The 14,097-nt window shown below is 46.7% G+C and overlaps 1 protein-coding gene across 1 annotated transcript in view; it reads left to right on the top strand.

Moving 5' to 3' along the window:
* The window catches only part of GAS7 (growth arrest specific 7), a 101,209-nt gene that overhangs the window by 28,124 nt on the left and 58,988 nt on the right, over positions 1 to 14,097 (top strand). The window contains exon 2 of the mRNA XM_027668429.1: positions 8,314 to 8,434. Coding sequence (XP_027524230.1) covers positions 8,314 to 8,434 — 121 coding nt within the window. The remainder of the gene's footprint in view (positions 1 to 8,313; positions 8,435 to 14,097) is intronic.

Genomic DNA, 14,097 nt, shown 5'->3' with positions numbered 1-14,097 from the left:
CAGACCTGATGCCACGAGTCCTACACTAGCCACTAAATGGGCCAGGCTCAGCTGCAACTCAGCGCTGTGGCTTCTCCCAGTCTGGCACATGACTCCGTGTACCAGGCATGCGTTGGGAAGGAAGAGAGAGGTCTGAGCTGCACTGGAGTTACTCAGATTTTTAATTTCTGACTTGACAACCCCTGTTTTGAAGGGGTCTAGGTGGGATTCACAGGTCAGAGAATTTCTCTTCCCACCCATTTTGGTCTCTCACACAGCACCGAGGCAGAAAACATCACCCAGTCTGTCTCCCTGGGTCGCGTATGCTTCAGAAACAGTTTGTTTTTCTCTCATTTGGGATACTGGCAGAGAAAAGTATACGAGTCCCAGAAGGCTTATTCTCTGCTAACACGGTGCTATTCATGGATATTACCTTAAAGCAAAGTCCTGGACACATGCCTGCACCACAGCCAGGGACCTGGGCGGGAGAGGAGGGAGGCTTTCGGCAGCTGTGGATCTGGCTGGAGAGCAGGCAGAGCTGGATGGGAAGCATACACACTGTATTCCAGAACTAAACGGAAAAGAAAGGGGTGCAAGCTATGGGACAGCTGGCCATCAGGTTCTCCTGGTCACAGCCACAGTGGGTTGGTAGAAAAGTGGCAGAGATGGCATCCAAGGAAACAGCAGCTGCATGGAGATGCTGAAGTTTTTTAGGAGGAAGGAGTGAAGAAGACTTGCATGGCACAGAGGAGACTTATTAGCGCAAGGAGATTTTTAAGACTGGGAAATATGAGAGCTGTCCTGCTAGACTGGCATGTGGGTGTGTGGTGGGCATAGCTCAGCCCACAGCTTCAGCCTGGCAGTGCTCTGAGACGCCCTGACACTTGTCACAGGCACGGGCACTGTCCTCTGTGGGGACAAGGACTGGTGTCACAGGAGGCTGGAGCCAAGGCCAGTGCCTGGAGCAGAGGAATGGCACAGCAGGGCTGGAGGGCAAGGGCACAGGCAGTGTGGTGCCCGCAGGGCCACCCAGGGTGGGTGACTTGTCCCCATCAGCCATGTGCCATCCAATTCAGCCCAAGGGGAACCGTGCTGGTTGCCATGACAACAGAGACTGGTCATATGGCCTGTTCCACTTTCTATATATAAATCTGTTTCACAGTTTATATGACTCCATGGAAACCAAATGTTGAGCAAGAAAGATTGCATAAAAATGAAAAAAAATACAGAATGACTCAAAGTATGAGGGAGAGAGAGGCTGCGGGTAGTGCTGAGGGGTTTGTGAGGGACCCCGGGCCTTCTCCTGAGCCAGATCACAGGTTGGTGGGGGCATGCCCGTGCCCAGCCTTGGAAGGGTCTCTGAGAACTTCTCAGTGCTGGGATCTTTATGCCAGACTTGGGATGGATATGAGTGTTGGTGTTGGCATCCCTGCCACCAAAGGTCTTCGTGTACATCTTTCACTTAGCAAATCCTGTTTGCAGCATCAGTTGAGGTCAAAGACAGACCCTACTGCACCATACAGCACACTTGAAGGGGCTCCCGGGCAGCTGCAGAGGGACTTTGGACAAGGGCCTGGATTAACAAGGGGTAATGGCTTCAAACTGACAGATATTAATTATTAGAAAGGAACTCTTCCCTATGAGGGTGGTGAGGCCTTGGCACAGGTTACCCAGAGAAGCTATGGCTACCCCATCCTTGGAAGTGTCCAAGGCCAGGTTGGACGGGGCTTGGAGCAACCTGGGATAGTGGAAGGTGTCCCTGCCCATGGGAGGGGGATGGAACGAGGTTGGTTTAAGGTCCTTTCCAACCCAAACCATTCTGTGATTCTATGATTCTATGTCTACCTTTTCTGCTCCATACCCTGGGACTAAACACACACCTTTTCCAGGTTCAGTGTTCATACAAATGGCAGTCAGACAGAAACATAAGTTCAGTAATATCAGTGCAGAGCAAGCCTTTCCCCACAGGACAGAGGCTGTTCTGTGCTAGGTTCATGCTGTGGTCGTTTTTACCTTCTTTGTCCTTGTATTGCTCCTTAGAGGGAGTTTCCCCTGCATATTTTGCCCAGCTTTCTGTCCAAGGTGATCTTCCAGCACTGGGCAGGACACTGCAGGGCAGCTGCTCAGTTGGGCTCTGTGGTCTTTCCTTGTGCTTCTGGGTCTGCAGCAGAAGCAAGTGTGACTGAACCAGTGTCAGCAGCAGGTGAGTGTGCTGACACTGCACTCCAGTCCTTTCCCACAGCCAGATACTCCTCTTCAGTTGCTCCAAGGCTGCATGCTCTGCTGAAACAGGATCATAAAATCATAGGAGTATTTAAATTGGAAGGACTTTTGGAGGTCTCTGGTCCAACGCCTTGTTCAGAGTTAGATCAGACTGCTCAGGGCCTGAATATTTGGGTTTGGGATTTTACTTTTCCTTGGGTTGTGTGTTGGAAAGTGACCCTGGGCTGAGCTCTGCTGGAACACAGTGAAAGCTGACACATCTTCAAGGGAGCTTAGTACAGATGTTTCCTCCCCAGGACCCCTCTTTGAAGGAGAAGGGGGATTTCCTGCAGTTTGAAAATGGGAAGTCATTTTCTTCTGTTGAGCAAGGCAGAACTTGCCTCAAGGGGGTCAAGTCAGCCTGCATTGAACTGATGTGTGGAATCCCCTGTTGCCTCACTTTGCTGCGTAAAATCTTGTTTGGCTTTTTTCCACCATTGGGAGGGGATCACACTGCCAGGTGGTCTTCCAAAGGAACAGTATGAATTGGGCTGCTATAAACTTGTTTAAGAAGACCAAGAAAGAGAAGAAAAAGAAAACAGTCAGAAAGTCGGAGGAGTGGGAGAGGCACCCCACTGCCTCCCTACTGGCCATTCCGCCCTCTTCTGAGCCAGCCCAGCCAGATAACAGGTGTCAGGACTCCTACAGGCAGGTCCTGCTGAAGGCTACTGCTCTTCTTTGCATGGAACATCTGGGATGTCTGATTCAGTTGTCCTTCTCTTCAGATATGCTTCTAGACCATCTGTGTTAGGCAGCCTAGAGATGAAACGCTGTTCCCTGGTCAGGGTTGTGATGCTGTGGGGTGGCTCTCCTACCCACATGGGTTGTCCTTCTCTTCCTGACATCCTAATCCAGTACCCATGGATGCAAGGGAAGGGGCACAGATAGTGGTCAGATTCATGTGCCCTGCCCTAAGCAGTTCATCCTTCTGCCTCTTGTCAGTGCTGCTGACCTGGACTAGGTGAGTTAACCCCACAGATCTGTTCTTATTCCACATGCTTACCTTTGCCACCTCTCTGTTGCATGGTTTCGTGCTAAAGAGCTCCAGTGCCTTTCTGCTTTGAGATGTCTTTTGCATTTGCTGCTCATTTCTGTTTCCTCTCCACTGTGCATTTATCAGAAGAATCCTATGCCTGTGTTTCTGAAGACAGCAAATTAAAACCATTGTTTGTCATATAGAATGAGGCCTGTTGGGTGGCTGGCTCTTGTCTACCCCTGCATTTACCCCTGATACATGGAATTCTGATTCTAGGAAATCTGGTAGGAGGGAAGTGCTTGTGTTGTTGGATTTGAATGTTTTGAGAGACAGTTTGATACCTTTTCCAGGCACCAAACACAGATGCAGGAGGATTTCACTGGGCTTGCATGTCCTCTGCTCTCACGTTGTTCAAGTTTCCTGTTTTCTCAACAGTGTATTGCAGACATCCTTTTTGTGTCCAGATCTGCCTGTCCACCACCATGGTGACAGCAGCTGGTGACACTCCCAGAAGTGACAGTGAGGGGAGTGCTCTGAGCATTTCTCAGCTCAAAGGCACTGTGGGAGTTGGAAGGTTTGGAAAGCGGAAGAGATTGCAAGCCCACCCAGCCTGAGCTGGGGCAGGGGTTTCAGGGTCCTGGCTTTTTCTCTTATTGGAGTAGAGAAGAACTTACAGAAAGAGTCACTTAATCTCGATGGAGGAACTAGAAGTGCACAGTTCCCTGGTAAACTCTTCCACTTGATACTTACCCTCATGATCAGCAGATTCTTTTCAGTCCAAACCTGTCTAGTTTCAACTTCCAGTACCTGTCTGCTGGTCTCTCTTTGCTGGTTCACAATGCTCTCTGCTGATAGGGAGCCTCTTCTCCATACAGATGTCCTCTGTTGGGATTTACTGTTCTCATAAACTATCCTGGCAATAATTCTCCTAAAATAGGAGCAAGAAATAGAAGTAATACCCCAGTCTTGCTGATCTGTCTAAGGAAGAGATGTCTCTATGCACAGGTCCTTCTAAGCACTTTCTTGTTATATATGGCTGGGCACAGGGTGTACCCTGGTAGGAGTTGGGTTTGGTAGAGCTCTGAAGCCTGTCTGGTGGTGCTGTGCCAACTGTGGAGCTGTGCTGGATGTGGAGCTGTGCCAGATGTGGAGCTGGGCTCTTGAACACCATCTCCCAGTTACCTCCCCTCCTTGTGCAGTCTCATGGCCCCTGTCCTTGATGTGTCCCAGCAACAGGATTGCCTGTTATCGCATGCGAGTTTAGCCAAAACTTCTCCCATATGGGTGTACAAACATGGTTCCAGTTTAACTGTGCTGATATAAGAAGAAGGAACTGCAGATAGTCTAGCTAGGATGATTGTATCTACTGAGGAAAACAGAGCAAGAAAGTCTCTTCCTCAGATCTCCTCTTTTGGCAGAGAAGGGACAGTGTGCTGCCTCTATGGCCTCTGTGGCACTCTCACGCCTGAAAGGATGCATGCGTGTGCCATAACTATGAGGTACTTAATCTGTGATGCATTATAGAGCCCAGTCCTACATGCATCTATCCCAAATCCCATCATCCCACATTATCTATCCCCTGGGTTCCTACACAATGAGTGTAGGGCTTATAGTGATATGACAAGGGGGAATGGCTTTAAACTTAGATTTAAATAGGATATTAGGAAGAAATTCTTTACTGTGGGGGTGGTGAGACACTGGTACAGATTGCCCAGAGAAGTTGTGGACAAAGCCAGATTGGACATGGCTTGAAGCAACCTGGGATAGTGGAAGGTGTCCTTGCCCATGGCAGAGAGTTGGAACGGGATGATCTTTAAGGTCCCTTCCAACCCAAACCATTCTTTGATTCTATGATTGTCTACAGGCGGGGTGGTGGGAAGACCTGAATGAAGCCAAGTTTTGTTTCTTCTTCAGTTTCTCCCCTATGCCATTTTCAGTTCCTCTTTCCCCCCCAGAACTGCTATAGGAATCGGAGTTCAACTGTTGTTGGGAGGGGATTGCACTGGGACAAGTTAGGGACTCTAACACAGAAGTGGTCCCAGCATTCAGTGGATCTTCCTCTGCAGTCTCCATGGGATGATAAAGTCCAATCTAGTAGTGAACTGGTATTTAGGATCACATTCCTTTCTAAATCAAAGAGAAGAGATTCACACATCCATACTCCATGCTGTCTTGATTTCAGCTAAGTTAGTTTTCTTCCTAGTAGCTGGGTTTTGGATTCAGGATGAGAATAATGTTGATAACACACTGATGTTTTAGTTGGTGCTCAGTAGTGATGACTCCTAAGTCAAGGACTTTTCAGTGTCCCATACTGTGCCAGCAAGGAGCTGCACAAGGAGTCAGGAGGGAGCATGGCTGGGACAGCTGACCCAAAATGGTCAAAGGGATATTCCACACCATAGATATTCCACACTGGGCACATCATACCCAGTGTATAAAATGAGGGGGTTAACTGGGAGGGGCTGAATCCTGCTGGCAGACACGGGTCAGCAAATGGTGAGCAATCGTACCGTGCATCACATGTCTCTTGGGTTTTGATTCCTCTTTCTTATCTGTCTGTTCTTTGTTATTATCATCATCATTGTTATTATTATTATTATGTTTTTCATTATCATATTTTATTTTAATGATTAAATTGTTCTTATCTCAACCTATGAATTTTACCTTTTTTTCTGGTTCTCCTCCCTATCCCAGGGATGAGAGGCAGTGAGTGGGTGGCTGCCTGGTGCTGAGTTGCTGGCTGGAGTTAAACCACAGCACATGCACATACAAGCAAACTATTTCCCCATTGCTTTCAAGAGCTTCAGCATTTGGCAGTGCTGATATTTCCCTTATATTCAGTCCTCTTGACCATCATTGATAGAGATTGCTGTGCTCATGGCACTTTTTGACTGGTGAATCAGAAGCAAAGGTAAAAGTATTAGTAACTAAAAAATACAGTATTATCAATTGCAAAACATAATGCTTGTGTGCTTTTTGAAGTGATACACATTTTGGCAGGGACTACAGCTAAAACATTGCTCTTTATACTATTTGTAGCCATGGCACCTGTCTGTGAAAGACTGCTTTTCCTGCAGTTGGTCAGGGAGACATGAAGCAACACTGAAAATGTGACTCAAAGGATGTAGGGGCAATTTAGAGCTTCCCTTAAGCATACTGGTAGTGTCTGTCCTTGCAGGACGCTGGTGCTGACCGTGCAAAATGGAGGAATACCATGGGCCCCTAAAGTGAGCTGAGCCTAGCTGTGACCTCCTGGGCACATGGGATTGCTGTAGGATCACATTAAGAAGTAAGGGTAGTGGGAATGGAGGGACTTCAGTTCCAGAAGGGAAAATATGTGTTAAGTACAGAAATGGTGAGTGTGCAGCAAAAATTTGTGAAGTCTAGATCTTCTGAAACAGAACCCAGGGTTGGATTATCCCAAATTCTTCTTTATGAGGCTTTCGTGCAGAACAGAGATATTCTGGAATAACTTTGTTATTTTCGAGGCCAGAGATCCATGCAGGGAATATAAGGGACCCAACCTGCTGCCATATCCTTCAAGAGCTGGTATACTGCTACTGCGGAGTTTACTTTTCTTCAGTGTGCTTTAGCAGATAATAATGGAGGACCATTAACCCTGTGATGGAGAGAGTTCAGGAGTTCAGGATTTGTTCCAGCACTCTGCTATCCAATGGAACATGCTAGGAGAGAGACTAGTTTTGTGGCTCAAAAAGTAGCTTGGGGCTACCCTGTTCCCTCTGATATTACTTTCTCTGCATATCTTAGCAGCCTGGAGAGGAGAAGCTTTGGGGTGACCTAATTGTGGCCTTCCAGTAACTGAAGGGAACCTGCAAGAAAGATGGAGACAGACTGTGAATGTAATGCAGTTGCTTCAGACCTGCCCCCCACCATGTCAGAAGGCATTTCCTGGACAGAGACTAGCTTCTGTGGGATAAATATTCAATTTAACATATTTTTCCTTGTTATTTTGCATTTCTTCCTTTGAAGACAATGGAAACAAACAGAGAGACAAAAGAGAGTGCCTCACATGCCTGGTGTGCCATAGGGAATATAGAAAGGTGAACTGGAGCTCCCTGGGTGTGAGCCAGGAGCAGGCTGTTGTCTCCATAGCTGCAGCCCTATGGGGTTGCAACTGGCAATCTTTGGCCATCCACTTTATCTCCTGGGTGAAGAGACCGGGTTCACGCTTCCTTTGTAATGAAGCCCTCTTTGCCAGTCTCATATCAAGCAGCTGCTTTAAATCCCAAGCTACCAAGGAACCAGTAGAATTACTTGGAAAAGGGAATAGTCCAAGTGATGCAATGTAGTGCAGACGATTACCTGCACTTCAGCTTCATCTCTTTCTTTTCCTGCACCCTGAAGCTGCACTGAAACTTGAAGCTGAGTTGATGAAGAGATGTACGGCTGAGATGTGGCGCCTGAACCCTTGTAGCAGTGTGTGTGTGCCTGGAGAACAGGTGGCAGCCTGGTGCTCATCTCCTGCTGTTCCTAATTATACGGATCACTCTTAGTAATCTGGATCCTAATGATCTTGTATCTGGATGATATGGATCCGGATTACATGTAGATCATTGCTAATTACATGCATTATTAGTATACAATCAGCATCCTGATAAATTTACTTCAGCACTCCTATAGGCTGAATGGTTCTGCAGTCTTGGAACTGTCTGAAGGTGATGGTGCCCCTGTAAAATAAATTGGGAATGCACTTCCATGACCAGTGCTTTGACCCACCGGTATATCCACATGAAGGTAAATGAGGACCAGGTGCCTGCCTCTCTCTCTCAGACACTTGATCATTTTATGCTTTGCATTTTACTGCTTAATAAGAGCCATTTTCTTGGACAAGTCCAGGTGCTCTTGGGACATCAAATACAGAGGGGTTCATTTTTGTCCCAAAGGGTGGTCTGTGTAGTCAGTGCTTCAAGGGAGTGTTGCTTCATGTTCTGGGTGAAGCTAAGACAGATGAGGGGAGAAATGGACTGAAAGTCTTTGAATGTATTGGAATCTCTAGAATGCCAAACCTCATGGTCCCTTTCCATTACATTATCTTCATATTGACTTAATGGTTGGGTTTTTTCATTTCTCATCAGAAACCCGGAAAGGCAACTCCTCAGCCAGGAGAAGATACCTTGAATGGCCACCTTCCCCCCGGCTGGCAGAGCTACATGTCTCCCCAGGGCCGCAGGTACTATGTGAACACCTTCACAAATGGTAAGTGAGGGTGGGGGTTCAGTAAGTGTTTCAGCCTAACAGGACAAATCTGCTGCAGGAAATCATCTTTCAAGTTGATTTTGATGACAAAATAGGCCCAGAGCCAAAGGAATTAATATGACCCTGGCACCATGTGAAAGAAAATAATTATGAGATCTAGTCTTATGATCATCTGTCATCTTAATTTTGACCATCAGAAGACATCTGAAGCATTTACAAAAGACAGAGAATGTAAAGTAGAAATACCCCCATCATCAATGTTTTAGAATTTGAAACACTGTTAAGGATATAATTTTTACCACATTCCCTATTTCCTTTCCCTTTAGCTGGAGATATTTCTGTGTCTATAGATACATACATGTGAAGTAGTTTGACAGAACTAAAGCACTAGCACTAAAGCACCACTGAGGAAAACAGAAATAGTGAACTGGTCAGACTCAGCTTGCCCATGAAGACAAGGGAAGAAAAACACATGTAATGGGACAGCACAGACGGAATCTTCAGTTCTGTACTTGTGTGTTTTATTCACTGTCATGTTGGTAGAGAAGCAGACTTAACTCACGATCTTATCAACTGCTCAAGACATGTCAAACTTGTACCACCTCTGGCTTACCTAAGACTGTGTCTACCTGCTTTTCTCATCATGAGCTCAAAGCAGCATTGCAAAACAGGGACTTGTGACCAGCAAAACCAGGTTTCTTTAGCAAAAAGAATGCCAGAATGACAAGGAAGAAGAGGACAGTGGTTAACAACGGAGTTGCAGCCATCAGAAATGACATTCGCATTACTCTTCCTGACTTACAAGGAGAGCCATGGACTGTCCCAATGCACCTCATGGTCTGTTCTGGGACTGTGTTTTATTTCAGAAGCCCTTGGCCTGGAACTTGGTCAAGTCATTATTTACCAGATTTCAATGCATGAACATCTTGTAGGACCCTGCCTCCAGAAGGCACATTTCAGTCTGCTCTGGCTGATGGGCAGCATCCTCTGCACAGCTGAGGAGATCAGCAGGAGTTAGATACCCCATCCCCACTGCAATTCAGAGGTGGGTGAGGAGGTGATTAAACTCAGTCCTAAGACATCATGGGAATGGACCCTTACTCACCGGGTTGAGGCCAGATAAAAGCAGTGAGAGGCAGAGACTTTTTTTATGTGCTAAGAGCTCTTGCCACAGGGACCCTACCCCAGAAAGGTGGGTGGCCTGGACTAAGTTTCTCCATAACGTCAGGCAGCTTTGTACTTTCCTCATAAAAGTTACAAGCAATGTAACAAGGACCAGTAGCCACATTGTGCTTCGGAGCTCCAGGCCAGGAATCAGGAGAGCAATTTTCTCTAGGAAGGGATGATTAACCCTGGCACAGGCTGACCAGGGAGGTGGTGGAATCTCCATCTTTGGGAAATCTCAGAAACTGCCTGGACAGAGCTGTGGCTGATCTGTTGTTAGCAGTGAACCTGCTCAGAACGAATAGATGGGCTGAAGACTTCCAGAGATCGCTTCCAACCAGTCTTTCTCTGGACAATGCCCAAACCTTTGGTTGTGGTCTCAGCTACTACAATGGAATTGTTGTGCATCAGGAAATATGGTTCTCAGAATAATAGCATGTAAGAGAGGATAGAAGTGGGATTTCTGTATTCTGATCTTTGCTTTAGGGAGCACCTATTCAAATCCTGTTTAGATGAGAATCTCCTCACTAGAGTAATCCTCAGCCCAACTGGCTTTGGAGTTATCGCGTGCTCTTGTTTCCTATTCTGGGCATAGGGAATTTCTGGGCATTTCTGAGCCTCCCATACTTCCATGAGGGCTGTAGCATTTCATGAGACAATAGGAACCTCCTGCAGCATGTACAGGGGCACTCTGACCCCTCCACTACTTCCAGCTTAGTTAGCGTTCCTGGCAAGCTCATTTGCTCTCAGCCCGTTCAGGTAGCATATGCTGCTGCCTCAAAGTCTTCTAGCTGTGTAGATACTGCTTTGTGCTAGTTTATCGGCTTGGTGATATCACTTGAGAGTATTTTTGCTCTAGTTAGGCTGTATGGCATGATCAGACAGATCTAAAATGCCTATGCTTCCTCAAAGTGGATTATATGCCAAAAAAGTATCACCTGTGGTGTCATCTAGGCTTCAGACAAAGCAGAATGCAACCTTCAGACCTCTCTGCTGAAGTGTGTGATGAAGCCTTATCCAGTCCTGCCATGGGCAGCTGTCTGGACACTGTTTTGATTTAATCTGACTAATTGGCTTTGACTTTTGATCCTGCAAAACTTGTAGTTCAGGACTATCCGTAGGCTCATGTTGGTCAAATCTCATGTTGATGCACTTTCTTCCTTGACTGTGCTGCAGAGTTGGACCTACTGAGACATGCAGTCACCTTAAAGTCAAGTTTGGCATGTGAGGCTAACAGTGGGATTGCACTTTGACACTCAAGATGTATTCTAAGTCAGAGACAATACACTATAAACCTGCAGTCCCCGTTTTTCCTGTGGTAGAGCTGCACTGGCATGGGTAATGTTTATTGCCAGTCTCAAAGACTGGACAGCTCTCTGACTGCACCTGCTGACTTGTCTGAACTGCTTATTTGTCCTGTCACTGCTGCAGCTGCTGCTGGGAGTACCAAGATACAGTGGCAACGTTTGTCACGAGGTTATGGTGCCAGCAGACATCTCTGTCACAGGGTTTCATGGGCTTCCATCCTGCTTTGCCTCCATAGCACCATTGTTTCAGCAGCAGGAGCCAGGTCTCTTCTCCTTCAAGGTGTAGATGTACTCCTAGGATGCTTTCTCTTTACCATAGCTATCACCAGATGATGGCAGTATGCTGAAGCATTTTAGAGAGGTATCACTGTCTAGTGACACTCAGAAGTCAGGTGAAGCCAGTTGGCTAGCCTTCGGTGTGATCCATGCAGTTAAAGGTCTGCTGCTCATCATTACCCACCAACAGCAGTTGATGCAAAACTCTTGGTTTGTAAGGTCACAACCACTTCTCAGATCTCCCAGGAACCAGGCAACTCTTTTACTGAGAGGGTTGATCGAAAAGTGTTTCTAGACCTTCTCCTCCTATCTGAGGAAGAAGTATTTGCATCTCCAAGGGAGTGAAGGCATCCTTATTTTAATGAAGACAAATGACCAAACTGTCTCTTAGATAAGGAATGAATACTGTGAGATTCAAAGTGAAAGATTAAATCTGTCTGAAGCCCCTTAAAAGGGTTTGAGAAGTATCCTTCTCCAGCCAAGAAGCTTCCCTGTCGAATATGTGTTCTCATGCAAGGGCTCCCCTTAGCAGGTGCAACAAGGCACAAGGTATACTCGGAGAAGGAAGCTCTGTGTAACACCCTGCCAGGAGATGATTGCACTTCAGAGCAGTAAGGGAACGAGAAAGAACTTTCTGGTTATTTTCAGTATAAGTTGTTTAATTGTAGTTCTCTTATTTTTTTTTTTTCCACTTCTGGCTTCCACAAGCATCTGTATCTGCTTTGCTGAAAATAGATGTTGCGTATAAAGTATTTTATTGGAATTGTACAGTAACATAGCTGCACTGGAAGGTGAGTTCAGGGCAACTTAGATAACAGCAAGGCACTGTTTCATGAAGGTTAGGGTAGATGTTTCAGTGGAGGGACCTCAGACAGTTCACTGTCTGCTCATCCCTACCAGGGCCTTCTGCTGCGTTGAGTAGCAGGAGCAGTGGCTCAGAGGAGTGAACACTTTGACATATCACAAAACACTGGGACACACTGGGCTGTAAGGGTTTCCAGGGACCCTGTTACACTGCTGTACACTGAAAAATGAGGTTTTCTTCTTCTCCATTTGGAGCCTTCTGTCAAAGAGGACTTTGGTTTTCAGTTCCAAAGTGGAAGGGGGTTCTGACTTCAGAGCAGATTAGGCATGTCCCTGTGTATATCTTGGCTCCCATTGTCAGGATCTAGAAAACTTCCTATTCAGCAAGAAGAGACATGAAACTGACCTGGAAGGGCCCTGTATCTGTCATCGACCAAAGCTCCTCCCAGGCTCCTCTGAAATGCTCTACGGAGTTTCCATCCATTTCCAGGTGCAGAATCTGGATGTGGATCAGAATCACTGTGCCAAATCAAGGATGTCTTCTCCAGGTGCTGAAGTACCAAATTGTCCAAAGAGACTGTACAACTTCAGCTTTTGTTACAGTGGCTTGTACTTTAAGTAACCTCTTTTTTTAACAAATATGACTGTTTATTCTTCTAGCTTACAGCAAGTCTCTCTAGCTGCTGTGGAGACTGGTTTTATGCATTTTTCCCTTCTTATTTTAAATAACTTAGAATATCCTTCCTATCAAAGCTTTTCTGTATTGTTTTCTCTGTGCTTCTCCTCCCTACTGAGGCTAAACCAAGCAGTGGAGCTGAAGTAGAGGTAGGAGGCACTCTGCTTCTACTCAAACATGCAGAAATTTGAGAGGAGAAACTAATAATAATTAGAAGCAGCACAGAGCTGTCCAGTGGACTGAGGAGGAGGGAGGGAGGCAGGAAGGAAGGAAGGAAGGAAGGAAGGAAGGAATTCTTCTCCATGACAGAGCATCCAGCAGTATCCTCAGCTCTCGGCTGGAGCCTCCCCAGAAGTTCCTTCGTGCTCTGCCTTGTGCATGTGCTGTGTGCACCCTGGGGATCCTGTCCAGCTGCTTCCATCCACGGATGCAGCTGCTGAGCCCCCACCAACAGCGTCCTACTGCCCACTGTTTCTGATCCCACTTTTTCTAGAGTCCAGAGGCATGGCCCCAGTCTGGACCTGCCACTAAATGCAGTTAGTGCAGTAAATGCTGGAGTGTTCCACTCTGGCTTTTCTTTTAGGGCTACTGTTAGACAGCAAACATAGCACTGCATTTTAGGTTGAACAGCACTCTGCAAGGTCTCCTAGAACCCACAGATCCATACTCTTGCTTTCTTTTTATACATGTCCCTTAGGCATTGCTATCATGCATCCTCTCTTTGGTTGTCCCTTCCATCATAGGTCTCTCATGCGTGAGGTGGAAGACAGTCACACAGCAGTTTGGTAAGCATATGTGGAAGCTCCAGGCATTGGGTTCACTGTCTGTTCATGTAAATGTTGTATTTGGACATCCTCAGAGTGGCATGTCCTTCACATGCAGCACTCCAACTGTCCTGGGTGCCCAACCAGTTGCCTTGCCAGTCAGTGGGAGGCATACTCTAGTGCAGAGTGAGGGGATTCATCCAGCTCAGGACTGTGGTGGAGCCCTGGATTGGGTGAGAGCACAGCACAACATCCTTCTGCCCCGCTCTGGGGCCTTGCTGGCACCCACTGTCTTTCTAAGGGGGGGATGCTATCAAGAGCAGCCTTTCTTGGCAGGTCCATGGTAGTTTTAGCACTTCCATCGTTGAAAAGCAAGGGTGAGAGGAGGTATAGGCCTTCTCATGGGGCAGGACTGTGGCTAAACATTTATCCAGCCTCTGGGCAGGGTCTGTGAGCAGGGCCCTGCATGAAGGAAAGACAATTCATTGATTAGGAAAACAGGTCTTAAAAGCAGCAAAGGCAGTTTGAAAGCTGGCTGGAGGGAAAACAAAAAGGGGACCATAGTTAAATTATAGTAAGCTCATGCAAAACTGCTTGGCAGATCATTCTCAGAGCATAGTTATCAATGGTCCCTTGTCAAAGGGTAGTTGGTACTGAAGGGAATCCTGCAGT

Source organism: Corapipo altera, unplaced genomic scaffold, assembly GCF_003945725.1.
Source record: "Corapipo altera isolate COAL_440 unplaced genomic scaffold, ASM394572v1 109, whole genome shotgun sequence".
In the NCBI taxonomy this organism is placed as follows: Eukaryota; Metazoa; Chordata; class Aves; order Passeriformes; family Pipridae; genus Corapipo; species Corapipo altera.
Note: the sequence above shows the minus strand (reverse complement) of the source record. Positions and strands in the feature narration are given on the sequence as shown.